This window comes from Saimiri boliviensis, chromosome 14 (genome assembly GCF_048565385.1).
Source record: "Saimiri boliviensis isolate mSaiBol1 chromosome 14, mSaiBol1.pri, whole genome shotgun sequence".
Lineage (NCBI taxonomy): Eukaryota > Metazoa > Chordata > Mammalia > Primates > Cebidae > Saimiri > Saimiri boliviensis.
The window spans coordinates 21,106,169-21,131,038 of record NC_133462.1 but is presented as its reverse complement, the minus strand read 5'-3'; the positions used below and the strand labels follow the sequence as shown (position 1 = coordinate 21,131,038).

At 46.1% G+C, this 24,870-nt stretch overlaps 2 protein-coding genes across 3 annotated transcripts in view; both read left to right on the top strand.

Annotated features, from left to right (window-relative positions):
- The window catches only part of GPI (glucose-6-phosphate isomerase), a 49,651-nt gene extending 44,170 nt beyond the window's left edge, over positions 1-5,481 (top strand). The window contains exons 15-18 of the mRNA XM_010347875.3: positions 2,626-2,754; positions 2,975-3,050; positions 3,137-3,203; positions 3,313-5,481. Coding sequence (XP_010346177.1) covers positions 2,626-2,754; positions 2,975-3,050; positions 3,137-3,203; positions 3,313-3,448 — 408 coding nt within the window. The 3' untranslated portion in view covers positions 3,449-5,481. The remainder of the gene's footprint in view (positions 1-2,625; positions 2,755-2,974; positions 3,051-3,136; positions 3,204-3,312) is intronic.
- Positions 5,482-5,572: 91 nt separating this feature from the next.
- PDCD2L (programmed cell death 2 like) overlaps positions 5,573-24,870 on the top strand; it is a 28,876-nt gene continuing 9,578 nt past the window's right edge. For both annotated transcript variants that reach the window (XM_003937332.2, XM_074386580.1), the window contains exons 1-5: positions 5,573-7,281; positions 7,390-7,556; positions 7,671-7,731; positions 13,956-14,305; positions 18,868-18,978. In XM_003937332.2, coding sequence (XP_003937381.1) covers positions 7,174-7,281; positions 7,390-7,556; positions 7,671-7,731; positions 13,956-14,305; positions 18,868-18,978 — 797 coding nt within the window. In that variant the 5' untranslated portion in view covers positions 5,573-7,173. The remainder of the gene's footprint in view (positions 7,282-7,389; positions 7,557-7,670; positions 7,732-13,955; positions 14,306-18,867; positions 18,979-24,870) is intronic.

The window sequence follows — 24,870 nt, the reverse complement described above, 5'->3', positions numbered from 1 at the left end:
CTCAGATGTCTAGCAGGCTCTGGTGTGTCTCTGCTTAGAGTCTTGCAGGCTACAGTCAGGGTGTCAGCAGGACTGTGTTTCTTTCTGGAGACCCTAGGGGAAAAGCCTTTTCTGTGCTTGTCAGGTGGTTGGCATAATTCATTTCTGTATGGTTGTGGAACTAAGGTCCAGCTTTCTTGCTGTGGCTTGAGAGGATTGTTCTCAGATTCTCAAGGTCACCTGCATTCCCTAGCCTGTGTACCTCTTCACTGCAGAACCAACAATGGTGGGTTAAATCCTTCTGAAGCTTTGATTCTGTCTTGCCACTTCCGTTGCATCTCTCTGGCTGACTTGTCTACCTTCCTCTTCTACATTTTTCTTTCTTTTTTTTTTTTTTTGAGACAGAGTTTCGCTCTCGTTACCCAGGCTGGAGTGCAATGGCACGATCTCGGCTCACCACAATCTCCGCCTCCTGGGTTCAGGCAATTCTCCTGCCTCAGCCTCCTGAGTAGCTGGGACTACAGGCACGCGCCACTATGCCCAGCTAATTTTTTGTATTTTTTTTTTTTTTTTTTTTGAGACGGAGTTTCACTCTTGTTACCCAGGCTGGAGTGCAATGGCGCGATCTCGGCTCACCGCAACGTCCGCCTCCTGGGTTCAGGCAATTCTCCTGCCTCAGCCTCCTGAGTAGCTGGGATTATAGGCACTCGCTACCATGCCCAGCTAATTTTTTGTATTTTTAGTAGAGACGTTTCACCATGTTGACCAGGTTGGTCTCGATCTCTCGACCTTGTGATCCACCCGCCTTGGCCTCCCAAAGTGCTGGGATTACAGGCTTGAGCCACCGCGCCCGGCTAATTTTTTGTATTTTTAGTAGAGACGGGGTTTCACCATGTTGACCAGGATGGTCTCAATCTCTTGACCTCGTGATCCACCCGCCTCTGCCTCCCAAACTGCTGGGATTACAGGCTTGAGCCACCGCGCCCGGCCTACATTTTTCTTTTATTCCCTAAGTGACAGCGTTGGGCTGTGTTGTCCAGGCTGAACTTCAATGGCACTATCACAGTTAACTAACCTCGACCTCCCGGGCTCAAGCAATCTTCCAGCTTCGGCCCCTTGAGTAGCTGAGACTTACAGGCACACACCACCATGCCTGGTTAATTTTTAAACTTTCTATAGAGACAGGCTTCATTATGTTGTCTAGGCTGGTCTCCACCTCCTGGGCTCCAGTGATTCTCCCACCTTGGCCTCCCAAAGTCCTCAGATTACAGGCACAAGGCACTGTGCCTGGCCCTCTTTTACTTTTAAGGGCCAGTGTGATTAGATTGGGCCTACTAGATAATCCAGGAAAATCTTCCCTTTAATTTAATTTCATTTCATTTTAGAGATAGAATGTCACTCTGTTGCTGAGGCTGGAGTGCAGTGGCCAAATCATAGTTCACTATAGCCTTCAACCAGTCCTCTTATATCAGTCTCCTGAGTAGCTGAGACCACAGATGTGCATCATGCCTGGCTAATTTTTTTTTTTTTTTTTTTTTTTTTTGAGACAGAGTTTCGCTCTTGTTACCCAGGCTGGAGTGCAATGGCGCGATCTCGGCTCACCGCAACCTCCGCCTCCTGGGTTCAGGCAATTCTCCTGCCTCAGCCTCCTGAGTAGCTGGGATTACAGGCATGTGCCACCATGCCCAGCTAATTTTTTTTGTATTTTTAGTAGAGACGGGGTTTCACCATGTTGACCAGGATGGTCTCGATCTCTTGACCTCGTGATCCACCCGCCTCGGCCTCCCAAAGTGCTGGGATTACAGGCTTGAGCCACCGCGCCCGGCCTTTTTTTTTTTTTTTAAAGAGACAGAGTCTTGCTCTGTTGCCCAGGCTGGAGTGCAGTGGCACAATCAGGCTCTCTGCAGCGTCACCCACCTGGGCTCAAGCAGTCCTCCTACCTCAGCCTCCTGAGTAACTGGGAAAAGGTACATGCCACCACATCCAGCTGATTTTTTTTTATTTTCTGTAGAGATGGAGTTTTACTATGTTGCCCAAGCTGGCCTCGAGCTCCTTCAGGGAATTTATTGTGCCTTGTCTTGGGTGTGCAGAGGAGCACAGGGTTATGGTAGCATCAGCTTTGAAGTCAGTGGCCTGGATTCTGATTCTTTCCAGCACTGCGGACTTGCAGAACCCAAGGCTCAACTAGAACAGGGCAATGATGACTTACCTCCTTAGGATTATACTATTCTTTTCTTTTTTTTTTTTTATGAGACACAGTTTCACTTTGTCACCCAGGTTGGAGTGCAGTAGTGCGACCTCGGCTCACTGCAGCCTTTGCCTTCTGGGTTCAAGTGATTCTCGTGCCTAAGCCTCCCAAGTAGCTGGGATTACAAGCGTGTATACTTACCTTCTTAGGATCTTAAAAGATAGATGTTAGTAAAATTGTTAGCAAGACTCCTGGCAAGTAGTGCGTAGCCCTTAAAGAGTGGTTATCACTGTTCCCTGCTTTGAGATGTCATTGAATGTGTCCCTGTCTTTCCAGCTGAGCTATCCAGTGAGTGACCCAGGCTGGGACTGACCCCTGCTGACAAGACCGCCTGGTCTTGTCCCTCTGCCTGAAGCTCAGACAGTACTCTCAAGCATAACTGATGTCTCTCTCATCAGATCCTCCTGGCCAACTTCCTGGCCCAGACAGAGGCCCTGATGAGGGGTAAATCAACGGACGAGGCCCGAAAGGAGCTCCAGGCCGCAGGCAAGAGTCCAGAGGACCTTGAGAAGTTGCTGCCACATAAGGTCAGCACTGCTGCAGTTGGCTTCAAGGTGCATGCTGAAGTTGGAGGGGTGAAGCTGTGGCACCAGGCAGGGGCTTGGGGCGTGCCTGGCTTGTCCTACAGAGTTGGGGGACCTGTTCTCACAGACCTGCATGTCTCAGCCTCTGGGGCAGAGTGTGCTTCCCTTCTAGGGGTTTGGGGATCAGAACTTGTTTAGAGACATTCCTTGGTGTTTTCTGCAGGTCTTTGAAGGAAATCGCCCAACCAACTCTATTGTGTTCACCAAGCTCACACCATTCATGCTTGGAGCCTTGGTCGGTGAGTGAGTAGGGGAAGGTCCTGGCTTGGGGTAGGTTGGAATGGGCTTGCAGAGACCTGATGTGCCCTATCTGTCACCTCTGCAGCCATGTATGAGCACAAGATCTTCGTTCAGGGCATCATCTGGGACATCAACAGCTTTGACCAGTGGGGGTGAGTTGCTCACTTAGGGGAAGGCTGGGAATGCCTTTGGGTCAGCTCAGGGATTTCAATAGCAACATTAGAGCCTTCCTCATACCACTCTTCCTTCCCTTCTTGGCAGAGTGGAACTGGGAAAGCAGCTGGCTAAGAAAATTGAGCCTGAGCTTGATGGCAGTGCTCAAGTGACCTCTCATGATGCTTCCACCAACGGGCTTATCAACTTCATCAAGCAGCAGCGCGAGGCCAAAGTCCAATAAACTCGTGCTCAGCCACAGCCTCCTCTGTGACTGCTCCTTTTCATCCCTCCTCCCCAGAGCCAGAACTGCATGGTCCTGGCCCCCTCCCACCCAGAGTGCCCTCTGGTTTCGGGCTTGGACCACGAGCCCTTTTCGGGGAAGACTGGTCTCGAATTGCTACCCACAAGCCCCTCCATGTCTGCCCTCCCTCTGTATTACAATTGGCTGAAGTGTTTTTGTGCAGCTGACTTTTCTGACCCACGTTCACGCTGTTCACATCCCATGTAGAAAAATAAAGATGCCGCAGAGGAGGCTGTAGGGCTCAGCCTCTGATTTTTTTCCTGAGATGGTGCTTTATGTAGCAGAAGGCAGGTGAGCTCAGCAGGACGCAGGCTGTGCCTCCGTGGACACTGAACACTAAGTGGTTAGCAGGTCTAGAGCGGAGCACGGTGCCTTGAGAAGACAGTAGTGGGGTGAGGGCACAATCAGTCAGGAGGGCAACTTGGCCTGTGTCACCAAATCCCAAAACTATTTTCTACTCCTCACCTCTGTGACTGGAGAAATTGGATACCCTGTTTAATTGATGGTTCTAAAAACTGCATTGAGATTTTGTTTGGGGTGAATTCCTGGACAAGACGAAGGGTGACTGCCATTTCCTGGCAAGACGCTCGGGTAATTCTTTCACTTTAAAAGGCAGACATTGAAAACAGGATTTTTTTTTTCTCGAGACAGAGTTTTGCTCTGTCGCCCAGGCTAGAGTGCAGTGGTAGGATCTCAGCTAACGGCAACCTCCATCTCCCTGGTTCTCCTGCCTCAGCCTCCCAAGTAGCTGGGATTAGGCATGTGCCACCACGCCCAGCTAATTTTTTCATTTTTAGTAGAGATGCAGTTTCACCATGTTGGCCAGGCTGGTCTCGAACTTCTGACCTCAGGTTATCTGCCTGCCTTGGCCTCCCAAAGCACTAGGATTACAGGTATGAGCTGCTGCACCCAGCCTGAATTTTTTTTTTTTTGAGACAGGGTCTTTCTCCGTTGCCCAGGCTGGAGTGCGGTGGCATGATCACAGCTCACTGCAGCCCCAAGCACTCAGGCTCAAGCAATCCTCTTGCCTCAGTCTCCCAAAATTGAGACTACAGGTTGTGCCACTATGCCCTGCTAGTTTTTTAAATTTTTGAAGAGATGGGTCTTGCTATGTTGACCAGACTAAACTGGTCTTGAATTCCAGGGCTCAGGAGATCCTTCCACCTCAGCCTCCCACAGTGCTGGGGTTACAGGCATGAGCCCCCACACCCAGCCTATTCAAAAACATTTTTCTTTTTTCTTTTTTTTTTTGAGATGGAGTTTCGCTCTTGTTACCCAGACTGGAGTGCAATGGCGTGATCTTGGCTCACTGCAACCTCCACCTCCTGAGTTCAGGCAATTCTCCTGCCTCAGCCTCCCGAGTAGCTGGGATTACAGGCACGCACCACCATGCCCAGCTAATTTTTTGTATTTTTAGTAGAGACGGGGTTTCACCATGTTGACCAGGATAGTCTCGATCTCTTGACCTCGTGATCCACCCGCCTCGGCTTCCCAAAGTGCTGGGATTACAGGCTTGAGCCACCGTGCCCGGCCTCAAAAACATTTTTCTTAGAGACAGGGTCTTTGTTGCTGAGGCTAGACTACAGTGTTGCAATCATAGCTGACTGAAGCCTCAACTCAAGCTAAGGTGATTTTCCAAGTAGCTGGGACTACAGACGCATGACAGTACACCCAGCTCATTTCTAAATTTTGGTGGATCAATATAGTGTTGTAAAAGAAAAAAAAAAAAAACTAAATTTTTGTAGTGATAGGGTCTCACTGAGGCAGGAGAATAGGGTCTGGAGACAAGGGAGTGTTCACTTCAGCCTCTGATTGGTTGCAGGCCAAGTCTTTATTTACATAGGATGTAACCGAATAGGAAACCACTAAAGGGTACTTAAACCCCAGATTTTTCAAACAAGGCACTTGCTTGAGCCTCCTCCTGCTTTGTTGAGTGTACTTTCGCTTCAATAAAACTCTGCTTTTGTTCCTCCTTTCTTGCGTTGCTTTGTGTGTTTTGTCCAACTCTTTGTTCAGTATTCCAGGAACCTGGACAACTTGTAGTCAGGACCCTCCACTGGTAACACCACTGTGTTGCCCAGGCTTATCCTGAACTCCTGGGCTCAAGTGATCCTCCTGCCTTGGCCTCCCAAAGTGTTGGGATTACAGGCGCAAGCCACCATACGCAGCATCACTGAGCCTTTTAAAGCTATCAGGTTGAAGTGTGATAGAACAGGAGTAAGCAGGTTTCATCTCCTTGGCTAGAGCCGAACAACACAAAGGCTGGTGCTTCCTCTTTTGAGGTGTAAATCCTTGAAAAACATTTCCTTTGCAAACCATGTTATGAATCCTGAAATAATGTTTTTGCAGCCGGCCTATTTTTAAAAGTCAGGTTTATTGGGGTATAATTTACATATAATAAGATTCACCTTCCTTTGGTATACAGTTATGAGTTTTCACTAGTATATACAGCCTTATAACTATTACAGATGAGATATACAGCATTTTCCTCACCCTAAAAAGTTCCTGATGCTCTGTTGCGGTCCATTCCTACTCCCTCATCCCAGCTCCTGACTACCATTGATCTCATTTTTTTCCCTTAAAGTTCTCCTTTTACCAGAACGGCACCTTTTGTGTCTGGCTTCTTCCCATGATGCTTTTGAAATTCACCCATGTTGTGCTGCAGGATTTAAAAAACTATTGTGTGGCCAGGTGCAGTGGCTCATGCCTATAATACTAATACTTTGGGAGGCTGAGGTGGGTGGATCACTTGAGTTCAGGAGTTCAAAATCAGCCTGGCCAACATGGTGAAACCCCCTTCTTTACTAAAAATATAAAATAATTAGTAGGGCATGGTGGCGGGCACCTGTAATCCCTGCTACGAGGGGGCTGAGGCCAGACAATTGCTTGAACCCGGAAGGCAGAGGTTTCAGTGAGCCGAGATCGTGCCACAGCACTCTAGCCTGGGTGACCCAGCGAGACTCTCTCAAAAACAAAACAAAAATAATGATTGTGAAAATTTTCAAACATACAAAACCCAAATAGTATAAATCTCCATGTGCCTGCCACCAAATTTCAACAATTACCAACTCATGGCCAATCTTACTGTATCTATATCCTACCTCCTCAGTTATGTGGTAGCAAATCTCAGACATTTTATCTATAAACATTTTGGTGTGTTTCTCTAAAGATAAGAACTTTATTGTTTTTAATGATTGATAACACCATTATCCCATCTAAAATTTTTATTTTCTGGAAAGGCTTTTTGGAGCCTGGGTCCCCCCGTGGCTCACACCTGTAATCCCAACACTTTGGGAGGCTAAGGCGGGAGGATCGCTTGAGCCCAGGAGTTCAAGACCAGTGTGGGCAATATAGCAAGACATAGTCTCAAGAAAAGAAAAAAAGCTTTTTGGCAAAACTACTTCCTAGTCGATGGTGGTACTTCTATCGCAGCGCATTTTGGGGCACATACTGCCTGGGACTCCCGGATTCCGAGTAAGCCCCTGACGCCAGCAGGCACCTCTGTGGCTCTAGGACCTGAGTGCATTCGCCTTAAAGCCACGCCTCCGCATCGGATCCCAATGAGGGGGCGGGGCTACCGCGCTAACGTAAGTGTTACGCGTGCGCAGACCGATGCGCCCGCTCGGCTGCCGTAGTTCGCGTTTCCACCTGGTCGCCCGGCGGCTATGGCGGCTGTTCCGAAGCCGGTGCTGCTAGGACTTCGAGATGCGCCAGTGCACGGCAGCCCCACAGGGCCGGACGCCTGGACTGCTAGCAAGCTGGGCGGCATTCCGGTGAGAGTGGGCGCCGGAGCCGGGGTCGGTGGGTGCTGGTGAAGGGTGCAGAGGGAGCGGGTGAGGTCCCGGGGGGAGTCGGGGTCTGAGCGCCTTCTCTGCCCTCAGGATGCTCTGCCCACCGTGGCTGCGCCCAGGCCCGTGTGTCAGCGCTGTGGGAAGCGGCTCGCCCTGGTCGTGCAGGTGTACTGCCCGCTGGAAGGCTCCTCGTTTCACCGGCTGCTGCACGTGTTCGCGTGCGCCTACCCCGGCTGCAGCACCGGCGGTGCGCGCAGGTAGGTGGGGAAGGCATGGAGCTGCTCCCGGGGCGTCCTTCCCAGCGGGCAGGGGCGGACCGGCGGGCTGGAGTCGGAGTGCAGCCCTCACGGCCCTTTGTCTTCACCCCGAAGCTGGAAGGTGTTCCGCTCCCAGTGCCTGCAGGTGCCAGAGAGAGAGACTCAAGACGCTCAGGTAAAGCGGTTGTGATTGGCATGTTACTGTTTTCCTGTCATTTGAAGATATTTTTCAGAATATAGTTTGGGACAGACTTTGAAGCCGTGTTCTTTGAAGTACATTGGAATATTTTTGCTGGTTTGCAGAATCGTAAAACTTAATTTTCTTAAGGTTTTGGTAAGGGTTTTTTGGTTTTTTTTTTCAGACGGAGTCTCACTCTGTTGCCGAGGCTGGAGTCCAGTGGCACGATCTCGGCTCACTGCAACCTCCGCCTTCCAGATTCAAGCAATTCTCCTGCCTCAGCCTCCTGAGTATCTGGGATTACAGGCACGCGCCACCATACCCAGCTTTTTTTGGTATTTTTGGTAAAGACGGGGTTTCACCATGTTGGTCAGGCTGGTCTCGAACTCCTGACCTTGTGATCCGCCCGCCTAGGCCTCCCAAAGTGCTGGGATTACAGGAATGAGCCACTGTGCCCGGCCAAGGGCTTTTGTTTTATTTTGTTTTTTCCTTCTATTTTCCTTTATTTTTATTTACTTTTTTTGTATATCATTTTTTTAAAATTTATTTTTCACAAAGGAGATCTTCTCAAAAGATGTGATATATCAATTGATAAGCTTTAATACACATTTATAATAAAATTTCTCTTTTTTTTAATAAGTAAAAGAATAAAGAAGAAGAAAGAGGAAGAGGGAGAGAAGATGGGGGTATTGCTTTATTGCCCGGCCTAGAATGCAATCTAAATATGGGTATGCCTATAATTGTCCTTAATAATGAAGATATAAAAGAAAATGAGGGAAGAGAATAACAAACAAGGAGCCAACCAACATTTCGTTTAAACTTCTAAGTTGATATGATGTGGTACTGATAAGAGTGTATATTTTGTATATTTAAAGTGGAGAGTTCTATAAATGTTAATTACATTTACTTGTTGCAGATCTGAGTTCAAGTCCTGGATATCGTTATTAATTTTCTGTCTCATTGATCTGTCTAATATTAATGTTGAAGTCTCCCACTATTATTATGTGGGAGTCCAAGTCTCTTTATAAGTCTTGTATGTCTGGGTATTCCTGTATTGGGTGTGTATATATTTAGGATCTTTAGCTCTTCTTGTTGTTGCATTGATCCTTTTATCATTATATAATGTCCTTCTTTGCTTCTTTTGATCTTTGTTGCTTAATTGTAACTTCTGCTTTTTATTTATTTATTTTAGCTCTTTGGTTAGTAAATCCTTCTCCATCCCTTGTTTTGAGTCTTTGTGTATCCTTGAACGTGAGATGGGTCTGGATGCAGCATACTGATGGGTTTTAGTTTTTTATTCAAATTGCCTGTCTGTCTTTGGATTGGGGGATTTAGTCAATTTAAATTTAGAATTAATAATAATATATGTGAGTTTAATACTGCCATTTAATATTAGCTGGCTATTTTGCCCATTAGTTGATGTAAATTCTTCATTATATTGATGCTCTTTTTGGTGTTTTTTTAGAAAGGCTGATACTGTTTGTTCCTGTCTATGTGTAGTGGTTCTTTCGGAAGCTCTTGTAAAGCAGGCCTGGTGGTGATGAAATCTCTGAGTGCTTGCTTATTCATAAAAAACTTTATTTTTCCTTCACTTGTGAAGCTTAGTTTGGCTGGATGTGAAATTCTGGGTTGAAAGTTCTTTTCTTTAAGGATGTTGAATATTGGTCCCCACTCTCTTCTGGCTTGTAGGGTTTCTGCTGAGAGATCTGCTGTAAGTCTGATAGGCTTCCCTTTGTGGGTAACCTGACCTTTCTCTCTGGCTGCCCTTAGTATTTTCTCCTTCATTTCAACCCTGGTGAATCTGACGATTATGTGCCTTGGAGTTGCTCTTCTTGAGGAATATCTCTGTGGTGTTCTCTGTATTACCTGGAGTTGAATATTATCCTGCCTTACTAGGTTGGGAAAATTTTCCCAAATAATGTACTGAAGCGTATTTTCCAGCTTGGATTCATTCTCTTCGTCACATTCAGGTACACCTATCAAGTGTAGATTAGGTCTTTTCACATAGTCCCATATTTCTTGGAGACTTTGCTCGTTCCTTTTTATCCTTTTTTTCTCTGATCTTGTCTTCTTGTTTTATTTCATTGAGTTGGTCTTCGACTTCTGATATCCTTTCTTCTGCTTGATCAATTCGGCTGTTAAAACTCGTGCATACTTCATGTAGTTCTCGTATTGTGTTTTTCAGCTCCATCAATTCACTTATATTCCTCTCTAAATTGTGTATTCTTGTTAACATTTCATCATATCTTTTTTCAAAGTTCTTAGTTTCTTGGGATTGGTTTAAAACAAGTTCTTTTTTTTTTTTTTTTTTTTTTGAGGCGGAGTTTCGCTCTTGTTACCCAGGCTGGAGTGCAATGGCGCGACCTCGGCTCACCGCAGCCTCCGCCTCCTGGATTCAAGCAATTCTCCTGCCTCAGCCTCCTCAGTAGCTGGGATTACAGGCACGTGCCGCCATGCCCAGCTAACTTTTTAGTATTTTTAGTAGAGACGGGGTTTCACCATGTTGACCAGGATGGTCTCGATCTCTTGACCTCGTGATCCACCCGCCTCGGCCTCCCAAAGTGCTAGGATTACAGGCTTGAGCCACCGCGCCCGGCTTTTTTTTTTTTTTTAAGAAGGAGTTTCACTCTTGTTACCCAGGCTGGAGTGCAATGGCGCAATCTTGGCTCACCGCAACCTCTGCCTCCCGGGTTCAGGCAATTCTCCTGCCTCAGCCTCCTGAGTAGCTGGGATTACAGGCACGCGCCACCATGCCCAGCTAATTTTTGTATTTTTAGTAGAGACTGGGTTTCACCATGTTGACCAGGATGGTCTTGATCTCTTGACCTCGTGATCCACCCGCCTCGGCCTCCCAAAGTGCTGGGATTACAGGCTTGAGCCACTGCACCCGGCCAACAAGTTCTTTTAATTCACAGAAGTTTCTCATTATCCACATTTTGAAGCCTGCTTCTGTAATTGGAACACACTTGTTCTCCATCAAGCCTTGTTCCGTTGCTGATGAGGAACTGTGATCCCCCGCTGAGGGAGAGGCGTTCTGATCTTGGGTATTCTCAGCCTTTTTTGGCTGTTTTCTTCCCTTTGTTATAAATTTATCCATCTGTGGTCTTTATATTTACCGTCTTTGTAATTGGGTTTCTGAGTGGACGTCCAACTTATTGATTCTCAGCGTCGAAATCTGAGCAACCCACTGCGCCGACTAAATCAGCGGCGTTAAGACTGATGGTGCTTTTCTGACTCTGCACCAAGAACCGACGCTCCGAGGCGCCCGCAAAACCGCCTCACAGGTCACAAGAGTCGCGCTGGCGACCCGTGGGGCTCCTTTATTTTTATTTTCTAACTCCTGGGCCTGGCATGGTGACTCAGGCCTGTGATTCCCAACATTTTTTTGAGAGGCTGAGGTGAGAGGATTGCTTGAGCTCAGAAGTTGGAGACCAGGCCGGGTACCTTGGCTCATGCCTGTAATCCCAGCACTTTGGGAGCCTGAGGTGGGCAGATCACCTGAGGTCAGGTGTTCAAGACCAGCGTGGCCAATATGGTGAAACCCTGTCTCTATTAAAAACAAAATAGGCCGGGCGCGGTGGCTCAAGCCTGTAATCCCAGCACTTTGGGAGGCCGAGGCGGGTGGATCACGAGGTCAAGAGATCGAGACCATCCTGGTCAACATGGTGAAACCCCGTCTCTACTAAAAATACAAAAAATTAGCTGGGCATAGTGGCGCGTGCCTGTAATCCCAGCTACTCAGGAGGCTGAGGCAGGAGAATTGCTTGAACCCAGGAGGCGGAGGTTGCGGTGAGCCGAGATCGCGCCATTGCACTCCAGCCTGGGTAACAAGAGCGAAACTCCGTCTCAAAAAAAAAAAAAAAAAAAAAAAAAACAAAATATTAGTCAGGCATGGTGGCAGGTCCCAGCTGCTAGGGAGGCTGAGGGAGGAGAATTGCTTGAACCTGGGAGGCAGAGATTGCAGTGAGCCAAAATCATGCCACTGCACTCCAGCTTGCGCAACAGAGTCAGACTTCATCTTAAAAACAAAGACAAAAGAGAAGTTGCAGACCAATCTGGGCAACATAGCAATACATCATCTCTATAAAAAGTAAAAAACAGGCTGGGCGCAGTGGCTGAAGCCTGTAATCCCAGCACTTTGGGAGGCCGAGGCGGGTGGAGCACGAGGTCAAGAGATCGAGACCATCCTGGTCAACTTGGTGAAACCCCGTCTCTACTAAAAATACAAAAAATTAGCTGGACATGGTGGCACGTGCCTGTAATCCCAGCTACTCAGGAGGCTGAGGCAGGAGAATTGCCTGAACCCAGGAGGCGGAGGTTGCGGTGAGCCGAGATCGCGCCATTGCACTCCAGCCTGGGTAACAAGAGCGAAACTCCGTCTCAAGAAAAAAAAAAAAAGGGCCGGGCACGGTGGCTCAAGCCTGTAATCCCAGCACTTTGGGAGGCCGAGGCGGGTGGATCACGAGGTCGAGAGTTCGAGACCATCCTGGTCGACATGGTGAAACTCCGTCTCTACTAAAAATACAAAAAATCAGCTGGGCATGGTGGCGTGTGCCTGTAATCCCAGCTACTCAGGAGGCTGAGGCAGGAGAATTGCCTGAACCCAGGAGGCGGAGGTTGCGGTGAGCCGAGATCGTGCCATTGCACTCCAGCCTGGGTAACAAGAGCGAAACTCCGTCTCAAAAAAAAAAAAAATTAGCCGGGCATTGTGGCTGTGTAACTGTGGTGCCAGCTACTCAGGAGGCCGAGGTGAGAGGATTGTTTGAGTCCAGGAGGTCAAGGCTGCAGTGAGCTACAGTTGTGCTACTGCACTCCAGCCTGGGTGACAGAGCCAGACCCTGTCTCCAAAAAAAAAGCAGGATGGAGACTTCCTCCTGGATTTCTTCAACATTTTTTAACTATAAATTGACAGTTTATAATAATGTATAAATTTAAACATTAGAGGTATAAAGTGATGCTTATGATTCATTAATATGATATGGAATAATTAAATCAAGCCAGTTAATTCATTCGTTGCCTCAAATACTTAACATCTTGTGAGAACATTTAAAATTTCCTCTTGCAATTTTGAGATATACAATACTCTGTTATTAACTATATCCATGCTGTGCAATAGAATTTTTTAAAACCCACATTCCTCCTATATAACTGATGTTTTGTATTCTTTGACCATCATCTCCTTATTGCCACCATGCCCTGCTAATTTTTTTGTATTTTTAATAGAGATGTGGTTTCACTGTGTTGGGCAGGCTGCTCTCGAACTCTTGACTTCATGTGATCCATCCGCCTCAGCCTCACAAAGTGCTGGGATTGCAGGCGTGAAGTTGCAGTGAGTCGAAATCGCGCCACTGCACTCTCCACCTCCTGGCTTTAAGCTATTCTCCTGCCTCAGCCTCCCTGGTAGCTGAGATTACAGGTACCTGCTACCTTGCCTGGCTAATTTTTTTTGTTTTTGTTTTTTCAATAGAGACAGGGTTTTGCCATGTTGGCCAGGCTGGTCTCGAACTCCTGACCTTAGGTGATCCACCCACCTCGACATGCACCACCATGCCTGGCTTTTAAGCTGAGGCAGACTTAACACAGGAGTGCGGTTTTTTTACTAAGTGGATAGGCTGAAGGAAGAGGCTCCAGAAATGCCCTCTAGAATCACACCTCAGAACTGGCCATGAAGGAGCTGCTGTACCACCTATCCTATAGTCAAGAAGCCTAGCTTTGATCTGGTGAACTAGAAGCTGTCCTTGTCACAGAACTGTTGGCTCCAAAGCCTTGTTCTGTCTGTGTCCGCAGACTGGCTGCCTTTTGCTTCATGCCCTTTCTACTTCACTCTGTCTCAAGTTTATGTCTCTCTCTAGTGGCCCTGATTAGTAGACCCCCTAATCTTATCTGAAACCCTGTCTGCTAAGGATTCTGGGAAATGTAGTTCTTTCTTTTCACTTCCTGTAATACATGAAGCAGAACAGAAAGATATTGGAACAGATGGTTGAGAAACTACGTACTATATCTGTCACACTGGCCCCGAAAAGGAAAGACAAGTATTTTAAGTTGCCTCCGACATGCTTTTGAGTACATAGGGTCTAGAAAGTTGGACTGGAGTGTGCCAGAGGGGAAGGGGCTAGTGTGAAGGCTCCATCTGGAAGGCATAGGGAAGTGTGGCTGGAGCTGAAGGAATAGAATAAACCTCCCAAGTGTGCTTGGACCTCATTCACTGGATATTTTTCCAGAAACAGGAAAACAGCCTTGCAGCTGAGGACTGGTGTGAAGGTGCAGATGACTGGGGAAGTGACACTGAGGAGCTGCCTTTACCGCAGCTTACCTTGGATTCTAGGAATGATGCCAACAGTGCCAAAGACATAGACTGGACTGCTCGGCTGCAAGACCTCCACCTGCAGGATGCTGTCCTGGGTGCTGCCCCTCCTGCGCCTCCTGGGATGCCACCATTCCTGCCCTACTACATCTGTGTTGCAGACGAGGATGATTACAGGGACTTTGTCAACCTGGATCATGCCCACAGCCTTCTGAGGGACTATCAGCAGAGAGAAGGAATTGCCATGGATCAGTTGCTTTCCCAAAGGTGAGGATGTGTGCTGCTGAGGTTGAGAGGTGACCTGATTGGGAAGCAGCCACAGTGGTTACCCTTCAGTTTCACCCCGGGACCTGGAGAAACATGCAGAACTTGTATGTAGGACCTTTTCATTTCACTTCCTTAACAGCCAACTTAAATTAGCTTGAAAACACTGCTCTATTTATAATTATTGTTAAGAAAGTGAACAAAGATGAAGAAACAAGTTAGAGATGGCAAGTATTTATAGAAGTTGCGTTCACTGACTCTTTAACTTTTTCTTTTTCTTTCTTTTTTTTTTTTTTTTTGAGACAAGAGTTTCGCTCTTGTTACCCAGGCTGGAGTGCAATGGCGCGATCTCGGCTCACCGCAACCTCCATCTCCTGGGTTCAGGCAATTCTGCTGCCTCAGCCTCCCGAGTAGCTGGGATTACAGGCACGTGCCACCATGCCCCAGCTAATTTTTTGTATTTTTAGTAGAGACGGGGTTTCACCATGTTGACCAGGATAGTCTTGATCTCTCGACCTCGTGATCCACCCGCCTCGGCCTCCCAAAGTGCTGGGATTACAGTTGTTTTGTTTTGTTTTGTTTTGTTTTGTTTTGTTTTGTTTTGTTTTGTTTTTTGAGACAGAGTTTTGCTGTTGTTACCTAGGTTGGAGTGCAATGGCGCAATTTCGGCTCACCGCAACCTCCGCCTCCTGGGTTCAGGCAATTTCTCCTGCCTCAGCCTCCTGAGTAGCTTGGATTAACTTTTTATTTCTAAAATGTCCTTACAGCAGAGGCAGGTAAGTTAGAAAACTGCCATTTGATCTAAGACTGGAGCGAAAACATGGAAAACGGAAAAGAAAAATGCCGTTTATTTATTGACTCTTGGCTGTGGCTCTAGAACTGGCCCAGGACCTCAGAGATGCTTTCAGATCTTCAGTTACCTCCTGTAAAGTGAGAGTGATGGTGGTATCTCTGTTCTCTGTCTCATCACATGATTTTGAGAGTCAAGTGAGATGTTAGATCTTGAAAGGCTTTATAAACCAAAGCTCTCTAAAGAAGTAAGAATGATCATTTTTGCTTATTGATTGATTGATTGAGAGAGACAGGGTCTCTCTTTGTCACCCAGGCTAGAGTGTAGTGGTATGATCACAACTCACAGCAGCCTCAAACTCCTAGGCTCAAGCAGTCTGCCTCAGCTTCCCAAGTAGCTGGGAGTATAGGTGCATACCACTATGCCTGACTAATTACAGATTTTTTTGTGTGTGAGTTTCACTCTTGTTGCCCAGGCTGGAGTGCAATGGCATGATCTCAGCTCACTGCAACCTCTGACTCCTGGCTTTAAGTGATTCTCCTGCCTCAGCATCCCGAGTAGCTGGGATTACAGGCATGCGCCACAATACCTGGCTAATTTTTGTATTTTTAGTACAGATGGGGTTTCACTATGTTGGTCAGGCTGGTCTCAAACTCCTGACCTCAGGTGATCCACCTGCCTTGGCCTCCTAAAGTGCTGGTATTACAGGTGTGAGCCACTGCACCTGGCCCTACAATTTTTTAATTTTTAAAATTTTTATGTATTTACTTATTTTTGGTGGCTTCCTTCAGACTAGAGTTTTGTTTGTTTGTTTGTTTGTTTAAAGATGAGATCTTCTGGGCCGGGCACAGTGGCTCAAGCCTGTAATCCCAGCACTTTGGGAGGCCGAGGCGGGTGGATCACGAGGTCGAGAGATCGAGACCATCCTGGTCAACATGGCGAAACCCTGTCTCTACTAAAAATACAAAAAAAATTAGCTGGGCATGGTGGCACATGCCTGTAATCCCAGCTACTCAGGAGGCTGAGGCAGGAGAATTGCCTGAACCCAGGAGGCGGAGGTTGCGGTGAGCCGAGATCGTGCCATCGCACTCCAGCCTGGGTAACGAGCGAAACTCCGTCTCAAAAAAAAAAAAAAAAAAAGATGAGATCTTGCTTTGTTGCCTAGGCTGGAGTGATACGGTGTGGTATGGCCATGGCTTTTTTTTTTGAGACAGTCTCGCTCTGTTGCCCAGGCTGGAGTACAGAGGCACTCAGCCCACTGCAACTTCTGCCTTGCAGGCTTAAGCAATTCTCATGCCTCAGCCTACCAAGTAGTTGCAACCACAGGTGTGCTCCACTGCACCCAGCTAATTTTTGTATTTTCTTTTTAATAGGGATGGGCTTTTGTCATATTGGCCAGGCTGTTCTTGAACTCCTGGCCTCAAATGATCTGTCTACCTCAGTCTCCCAAAGTACTGGGATGACAGATGTGAGCCACCATGCCCAGTCTGCTCATGGTTTACTGAAGCCTCAAACGCCTGGCCTCAAGGGATTCTCTGGCCTCAGCTTCCCCAGTAGCTGGGACTACAGGTGTGTGCCACCAAACTCAGCTAATTAAAATTTTTTTTTTTTTTTTTTTTTTTTTGAGACAGAGTCTCACTTTGTCACCCAGGGTGAAGTGCCATGGTGTGATATTGCTCACTGCAACCTCCACCTCCCAGGTTCAAGTGATCCTCCTGCCTCAACCTCCCAAGTAGCTGGTATTACAGGCACCTGCCACCATACCCAGCTAATTTTTCTATTTTTAGTAGAGATGGGGTTTCATCATGTTGGCCAGGCTGGTCTTGAACTCCTGACCTCAAGTGACCAACCGTCCTCGGCCTCCCAAAGTGCTGGGATCACAGACGGGAGTCCCCGCACCCAGCCAAAATTTCTTTCTTTAATTTTTTTTTTTTGAGAAAGAGTCTCATTCTTTTGCCAGGCTGGATTGTAGTGGCATGATCTCGGCTCACTGCAACCTCTGCCTTCCACGCTCCACTGATCCTCTCACCTCAGCCTCCCAAGTAGCTGGGACTACAGGCATGCACCACCATACCCAGCTGACTTTTGTATTTTTAGTAGAGATGGGGATTTCACCATATTGGCCAGGATAGTCTCAATATTTTGACCTCGTGGTCCAACCGCCTCAGCCTCCCAAAGTGCTTGGATTACAGGTGTGAGCCACTGGGTCCAGCCATCAAAATTTTTTTTTTATAGAGCTGAGGTCTTGCTATGTTGCTCAGGCTGGACTTGAATTCCTAGTTTCTTTTTTTTTTTTTTTTTTTTTGTGTGAGACCGAGTTTCCCTCTTGTTACCCAGGCTGGAGTGCAATGGCGCGATCTCAGCTCACTGCAATCTCTGCCCCCTGGGTTCAGGCAATTCTCCTGCCTCAGCCTCCTGAGTAGCTGGGATTACAGGCACACGCCACCATGCCCAGCTAATTTTTTGTATTTTTAATAGAGACGGTGTTTCTCCATGTTGACCAGGATGGTCTCGATCTCTTGACCTTGTGATTCGCCCGCCTCGGCCTCCCAAAGTGCTGGGATTACAGGCTTGAGCCACCGCGCCCGGCCTTGAATTCCTAGTTTCAAGCGATTTTCCTGCCATGGCCTTCCAAAGTGTTGAGATTACACATGTGAGCCACTGTGCCCTGCGACTTTTTAAATTATAAATACCCAAGAGTTGAAAATGGCTTGGGATAAGGGTGGGACAGGGGACTACAGAACTACAAGTACACAATTTAAATGTTAAAAATATTCACTTGACAGTTTTTGGCTGGGTGCATTGGCTCACGCATATAATCCCACCACTTTGGGAGGCCGAGACAGTTGGATCACTTGAGTTCAGGAGTTGCAGACCAGACTGGCCAACATGGCAAAACCCTGTCTTTACTAAAAGTAAAAAAATTAGTTGGGTGTGTTGGTGCATGCTTGTAATCCTAGCTACTCGGGAGGCTGAGGCAGGAGAATTGCTTGAACCCAGGAGGCAGAGGTTGCAGTGTGCTGAGATCCCCCCCACTGCCTTCCACCTTTGAGAGGTGACCCTCTCAAAAAAAAAAATTTTTTTTTTTACTTTGTAGTTTTACAATTTTTTACTTTGACAGTTTTTTTCGTTTTTTTTTTTTTTTTTCTTTTTGAGACAGGGCTTCACGCTGTTACCCAGGCTGCAGTGCAGTACTCATGGCTTACCACAGCCTCACCTCTGTAGTAGCTGGGACCACAGGTGCATGCCACCAAACCCAGCTAATTTTTGTATTTTTCTGTAGAGACAAGGTTCTGCCATGTTGCCCAGAATGGTTTTGAACTCCTGAGCTCAAGTGATCCTCCTGCCTTGGCCTCCCAAAGTGCTGGGATTACAGGCATGAGGCCACTGTGCCGGCCTGATAATTTTTTTTGTTTTTGAGAGAGTTTCACTCTTGTTGCCCAGGCTGGAGTGCAATGGCACAATCTTGGCTCACTGCAGTCTCTGCCTCTCGGGTTCAAGCGATTCTCCTGCCTGGGCCTCCCAAGTAGCTGGGATTACAAGTTCCTGCTACCATGCCCTGATAATTTTTTGTATTTTTAGTAGAAATGGGGTTTCACGATGTTGGCCAGGCTGGTCTCAAACTCCTGACCTCAAGTGATCCACCTGCCTTGGCCTCCTAAAGTGCTGGCATGACTGATAGAGTTTTTTAAAAGAAAATTATCTTGTTTTGTCTTGCATATGCTGTAATTTTCTGGATATAGATACTCAAAAATGTTTCTGCTTCTGTTTTTAGCCTTTCTAATGATGGTGATGAGAAATATGAGAAGACTATAATTAAAAGTGGAGATCAGACGTTTTACAAATTCATGAAGCGAATTGCTGCTTGTCAGGAGCAGATTTTAAGGTAAAAAAAAAGGCACAGTTCCTTTTATTGTATTCTTTGATTATAAAGGTAATACTTGTTAGTTTGGAAAACACAGAAAAATATGAGAAAACCAAAAGCTACAGTATTCTCTAAGCCAAGAGAGAACCTAATACCAGCTTTATAGTACGTGTAGGAGGATTCAGTAAGGTAAGGCGCACTCATCGTCAGCAAATACTTACGGAGTCTACTCTGCATGCCAGGTGCTGCTCTGCGTAGGTGCTGCAGATATAGCAGGAAATCACATAGACGAAGTCTATGTTGTCATAGCCTTTATTATTATTGTTTGTTTATTTATTTATTTTCTTTGAGAGGGAGTTGTGCTCTGTTGCCGAGACTGGAATATAGTAGCGTGATCTTGGCTCACTGCAATCTCCACCTCCTGCATTCAAGCAATTCTCCTGCCTCAGCCTCCCGAGTAGTTGGGATTACATGTGCTAACCACCACACCCAGCTAATTTTTTTTTGTATTTTAGTAGAGACAGAGTTTCATCATGTTGGCCAGACTGATCTCGAACTGCTGTCCTGAAGTGATCCGCTCGCCTCAGCCTCCCAAAGTGCTGAGATTACAGGCGTGAGTCACCACACCTGGCCTTAATTTTTTTTTTTTCTGACATAGTCTTGCTCTGTTGCCCAAGCTGGAGTGCAGTGGTGTGATCAGTCATAGCTCAGTGCACCCTTGACCTCCTGGGCTCTTTGGTTTGTGTGTGTGGTTTTTTTTTTGTTTGTTTGTTTTTTCCAGAAATGGTAATTCATTATATTGGCCAGGCTGGTTCCAAACTTCTGGGCTCAAGCCACTAATCTGCCTTGACCTCCCAGAGTTTGTTCTAGGATTACAGGCATGACCCACTGTGCCTGGCCTATTATTACTATTTTTTTTTTAATCTTTTTTAGAGATAGGATCTTATTCTGTTGCCCAGGCTGGAGTACAGTGAGTGGCATGATCATTGCTCACTGTAACCTTACCTCCTGGGCTCAAGTGATCTTCCCAAGTAGTTAGAACTACAGGTGTGTGCCACCATGTGTGGCTAATTTTTTAAAAAATGTATTTTGTAGAGGTGGTGTCTGACCATGTTGCCCAGTCTGGTCTCAAGCTCCTGGCCTCAAGTGATCCTCCTACCACAGCCTTCCAAAGTGCTGAGATTATCAGCATAAGCTGTAACCCCCAGCCCATATACTTATATTTATTTTTATTTTTAAATTTTTTTTTTTTGAGACAGAGTCTTGCTCTGTTGCCATAAAATATAATAATGTGTCCACAAAAAGTTTTCTTATTTTGGAAACGGAGTCTGTCTCTGTTGCCAAGGCTGGAATGCAATGGCACAATCTCGGCTAACTGCAACCTCCATCTTCTGGGTTCAAGCAATTCTGCCTCAGTCTCCTGAGTAGCTGGTACTACAGACATGTGCCACCATGCCTGGCTAAGTTTTGTATTTTTAGTAGAGACAAGGTATCAGCATGTTGGCCAAGATGGTCTTGAACTACTGACCTCTGATCATCCACCCACCTTGGCCTCCCAAAGTGTTAGGATTACAGGCATGAGCCTCTGTGCCTGGCCTAAGAATTTTCAATTAATGTGTCCGGGCTGGGCTCAGTGGCTCACACCTGTAATCCTGGTACTTTGGGAGGTTGAGGCAGGTGAATCACAGGATCAGGAGATCAAGACCATCCTGGCCAACATGGTGAAACCCCATCTCTACTAAAAATACAGAAATTACTGGGCATGGTGGCACACGCCTGTAGTCCTAGCTACTTGGGAGGCTGAGGCAGGAGAATCACTTAAATCCGAAAGGCGGAGGTTGCAGTGAGCTGAGATTGCGTCACTGCCCTCCAGCCTAGCAACAAAATGAGACTGTCTCAAAAAAAAAAAAAATGTGTCTGGAAGGAAGCACATAGGCGGAGAGTTTGCACCTTCTAATGTAGAGGATGGTGGATCCAGCTATGGCTGAAGAACTGGGTGTGGTGGGGAGGTGGTGTAAGAATGAGAGATTGCCTCTCAGAGGCAGCATTCGTTTATTCCATGATGAGTCAGAGCAATGATTGGAAAGTTAAGGGCAGTTTCACCTTCATTAGAGTAGAATCTTTCTCAATATACAGCAATTTACAGTGTCTCAGAGGAAAAAGCAAAGCCCGGTTATTCTAATAAAGATTGCATCTGGCTGGCCACGATGGCTGACGCCTGTAATCCCAGCACTTCGGGAGGCCAAGGCAGGCAGTTCATGAGGTCAAGAGATTGAGACCATCCTGGCCAACATGGTGAAACCCTGTCTTTACTAAAAATACAAAAATTAGCTGGGTGTAGTAGCACATGCCTGTAGTTCCAGCTACTTGGGATGCTGAGGTAGGAGGGTCACTTGAACCCGAGCGGTGGAGGTTACAGTGAGCCGAGATCGCACCACTGCACTCTAGCTTGGCGACAGAGCAAGACTCCCTCTCTGGAAAAAAAAAAAAAAAAAAAAAAGATTGCATCCAGTCCCAGAACTATCTCCTCACCCCAGTTCTCTTTTTTACTACCTCAGAAATGAAGAGGAAAGGGATAATACTCTTAGGGGAAAAACAGATCTCAGATATGAGATGGACAGGAAATCAGTGAGAACCTCTGCAGATATTTCAGAGCAAATAGATGGTCTAAACTGAGATGGCCCCTTTAGGCGTGAGCTAGACGAAAAGCAGCATGCCACCTAGGTAATTATACTGTGGCAAGAATAGTTAAGGAAATGAGGAAAACTTACAAAAACCTCAAGAACCAAGTCTGTCGGGCCCGGTGGCTCACACTTGTAATCCCAGCACTTTGGGAGGCTGAGGTGAGTTGATCATGAGGTCAGGAGATCGAAACCATTCAAGCCAACATGGGAAACCCCATCTCTACTAAAAGTACAAAAATTTGCCGGACTTGATGGCGGGCACCTGTAGTCCCATCTACTCAGGAGGCTAAAGCAGGAGAATCGCTTGTACCCAGGAGGTGGAGGTTGAAGTGAGCCAAGATGGCACCACTGCACTCCAGCCTGGGTGACAGAGACTCGTCTCAAAAAAAAAAAAAAAAAAGAAAGAGCCGGGCGCAGTGGCTCAAGCCTGTAAGCCCAGCACTTTGGGAGGCCAAGGCAGGTGGATCACGAGGTCAAGAGATCGAGACCATCCTGGTCAACATGGTGAAACCCCGTCTCTACTAAAAAATACAAAAAAGTAGCTGGGCATGGTGGCGCGTGCCTGTAATCCCAGCTACTCAGGAGGCTGAGGCAGGAGAATTGCCTGAACCCAGGAGGTGGAGGTTGCAGTGAGCCAAGATCGCGCCATTGTGCTCCAGCCTGGGTAATAAGAGCGAAAACTCTGTCTCAAAAAAAAAAAAAAAGAAAGAAAGAAAATATAATCCAAGGAGAACATCAGTCCTAGTAGATGCTTCAAAATGTATAAGAACTTCATAAGACAATGAATTCAATAAAACAAGAACTCAATGGTGAGAGAATAAAGTATGTATGTATGAATTGGAATTGAATTCCTAAGGAAACCAAGCCCCATGACATTACATATGAAATACATATAGAATATAAAGAACATAATAGACTTGGCTAAAGATGAAAGTACTGACATAGAGGAAAGACTTGAGCTAATCCAGTGAATGCATTAAGAAAAAGAGAAAATGTTCACAGAAAAGATGGTATCTTTGTAGGATTGACAAATATATTTACTATGAGGAGAATTGGTGTCCAAAACAGAGAAGCTAATAGATGGATCAGAAACAATATTCAGAGATATAACTGGGAATTTCTCCTTAATGAAATAAGAACTAAATATGCAAATACTAAAGTACAGTGAATATAGGAATGGTTGGCATTGAGCAGCTTAGCCTGGTGGTGGTTTTAAAGATATTGTGTAGCCATTCTAGTAGGTGGTGGTAGTATATACTTGTGGTTTGAATTTGCATTTTCCTAATAACAAATGATGTTGAGCATCTTTCCATGTACTCATTTGCATCTGTGTATCTTCTGTAGTGAAGTGTGTCTGCTTACATTTATTTTTCAGCAGCTTTATTGAGGTACCATTGACATGCAACAGACTGCCTATATTTTTACAGTGGGCATTTTGATAAGTTGACATCTGTTTACACCCCTGAAATCATAACAAGGCTATAAACATATTCCTACCTGCCTGAAGTTACCTCATACTCCTTCGCAAGTTCTCGCCTGCCCTGTCCTGTGCTGCTCCCTACATCCCCAGGCAACCACTGATCATCTTTCCGTTGCCCCGTAGTGCATTTCCTATGAAAGTATAGAAGGTCATATGGGATATACTTTTTTTTTTTGGTCTGGTTTTACTCAGCATACTTCAAGATTCATTCTTGTCGAATGTAGCAATAGTTCATTCCTTTTTACTGCTGTCTCATATTCCATTGTATGGATATACCACTGTTTATACATTTACCAGTTGATGGAAATTTGGGTTATTTCCAATGTTTATCTATTATAAAAAAAGCTGCTGTGAACATTTGTTTACATCTCTTTGTAAGACATGTTTTTGTTTTGTTGGGGGTAGATACCTAGGAATAGAATGGTTGTATTATATGGTATGTGCATGTTTAACTTGTTAAAAAGCAGGCCAAACTGTTTTCCAAAGTGGTTATGCCATCTCTAGTACTACTAGCAGTTTTAAAGAATTCTGTTTTTTGGTGACCCCCCAGGATCAGGGGACCCAAGTTGCCTAAGTGGGGGTAAACCAGCCCAAGTCGGAAATGGAGCAGGTCAAAACTCCCGTGCTGATCAGTAATGGGATTGCGCCTGTGAATAGCCACTGTACTCCAGCCTGGGCAACATAGCAAGACCCTGTCTCTAATAAAAATAAAAATAAATTTAAAAAATTAAAAAGAGACTGGTGTGGTGGCTTGCGCCTGTAATCCCAGCACTTTGGGAGGTCGAGGTGGGTTCAAGATCACGAGGTCAGGAGTTCAAGACCAGCCTGGCCAAGATGGCAAAACCCTGTCTCTACTAAAAATACAAATATTGGCTAGATGTGGTTATGCGCACCTGTATTCCCAGTTACTTGGGAGGCTGAGGCAGAAGAATCACTTCAATTCAACCCAGGAGGCAGAGGTTACAGTGAGCCGAGATTGTGCCACTGCACTCCAGCCTGAGCAACGGAGTGAGACTCCGTCTCAAAAAGAAAAAAAGAATTATACTTTCGGCCGGGCGCGGTGGCTCAAGCCTGTAATCCCAGCACTTTGGGAGGCCGAGGCGGGTGGATCACAAGGTCGAGAGATCGAGACCATCCTGGTCAACATGGTGAAACCCCGTCTCTACTAAAAATAGAAAAAATTAGCTGGGCATGGTGGCACGTGCCTGTAATCCCAGCTACTCAGGAGGCTGACGCAGGAGAATTGCCTGAACCCAGGAGGCGGAGGTTGCCGTGAGCCGAGTTCGCGCCATTGCACTCCAGCCTGGGTAACAAGAGCGAAACTCCGTCTCAAGAAAAAAAAAAAAAAGAATTATACTTTCTGCATATCTTTGCTAATGCTTGGGATGTTCAGTTTTTAATTTTAGCCATTTAAGAAGGTGTGTAGTGGTATTTTATTGTGGCTTTAATTTGTATTTCCTCAAATGGCAAATGATGTTGAGCATCTTTTCAAGTGGTTGTTTTCCATCTCTGTATAATCTTGGATAAAGTGTCATTCAAATCTCTTGCCATGTTGTTTATCTTTGTGTTGCTGAGTTATAGGAATTCTTCATATAGTCAAGAGTACAAGTCCTTTTTCAGATATATGTATTTCAAATATTTTCCCTCCCTGTAGCTTGCCTTTCCATTTTGGTAACACTATCTTTTGAAGAGAAGTCTTTAGTACATTTTTTAAATTTTAATTTTTTGCTCAAGTTCAACCTAAACCAT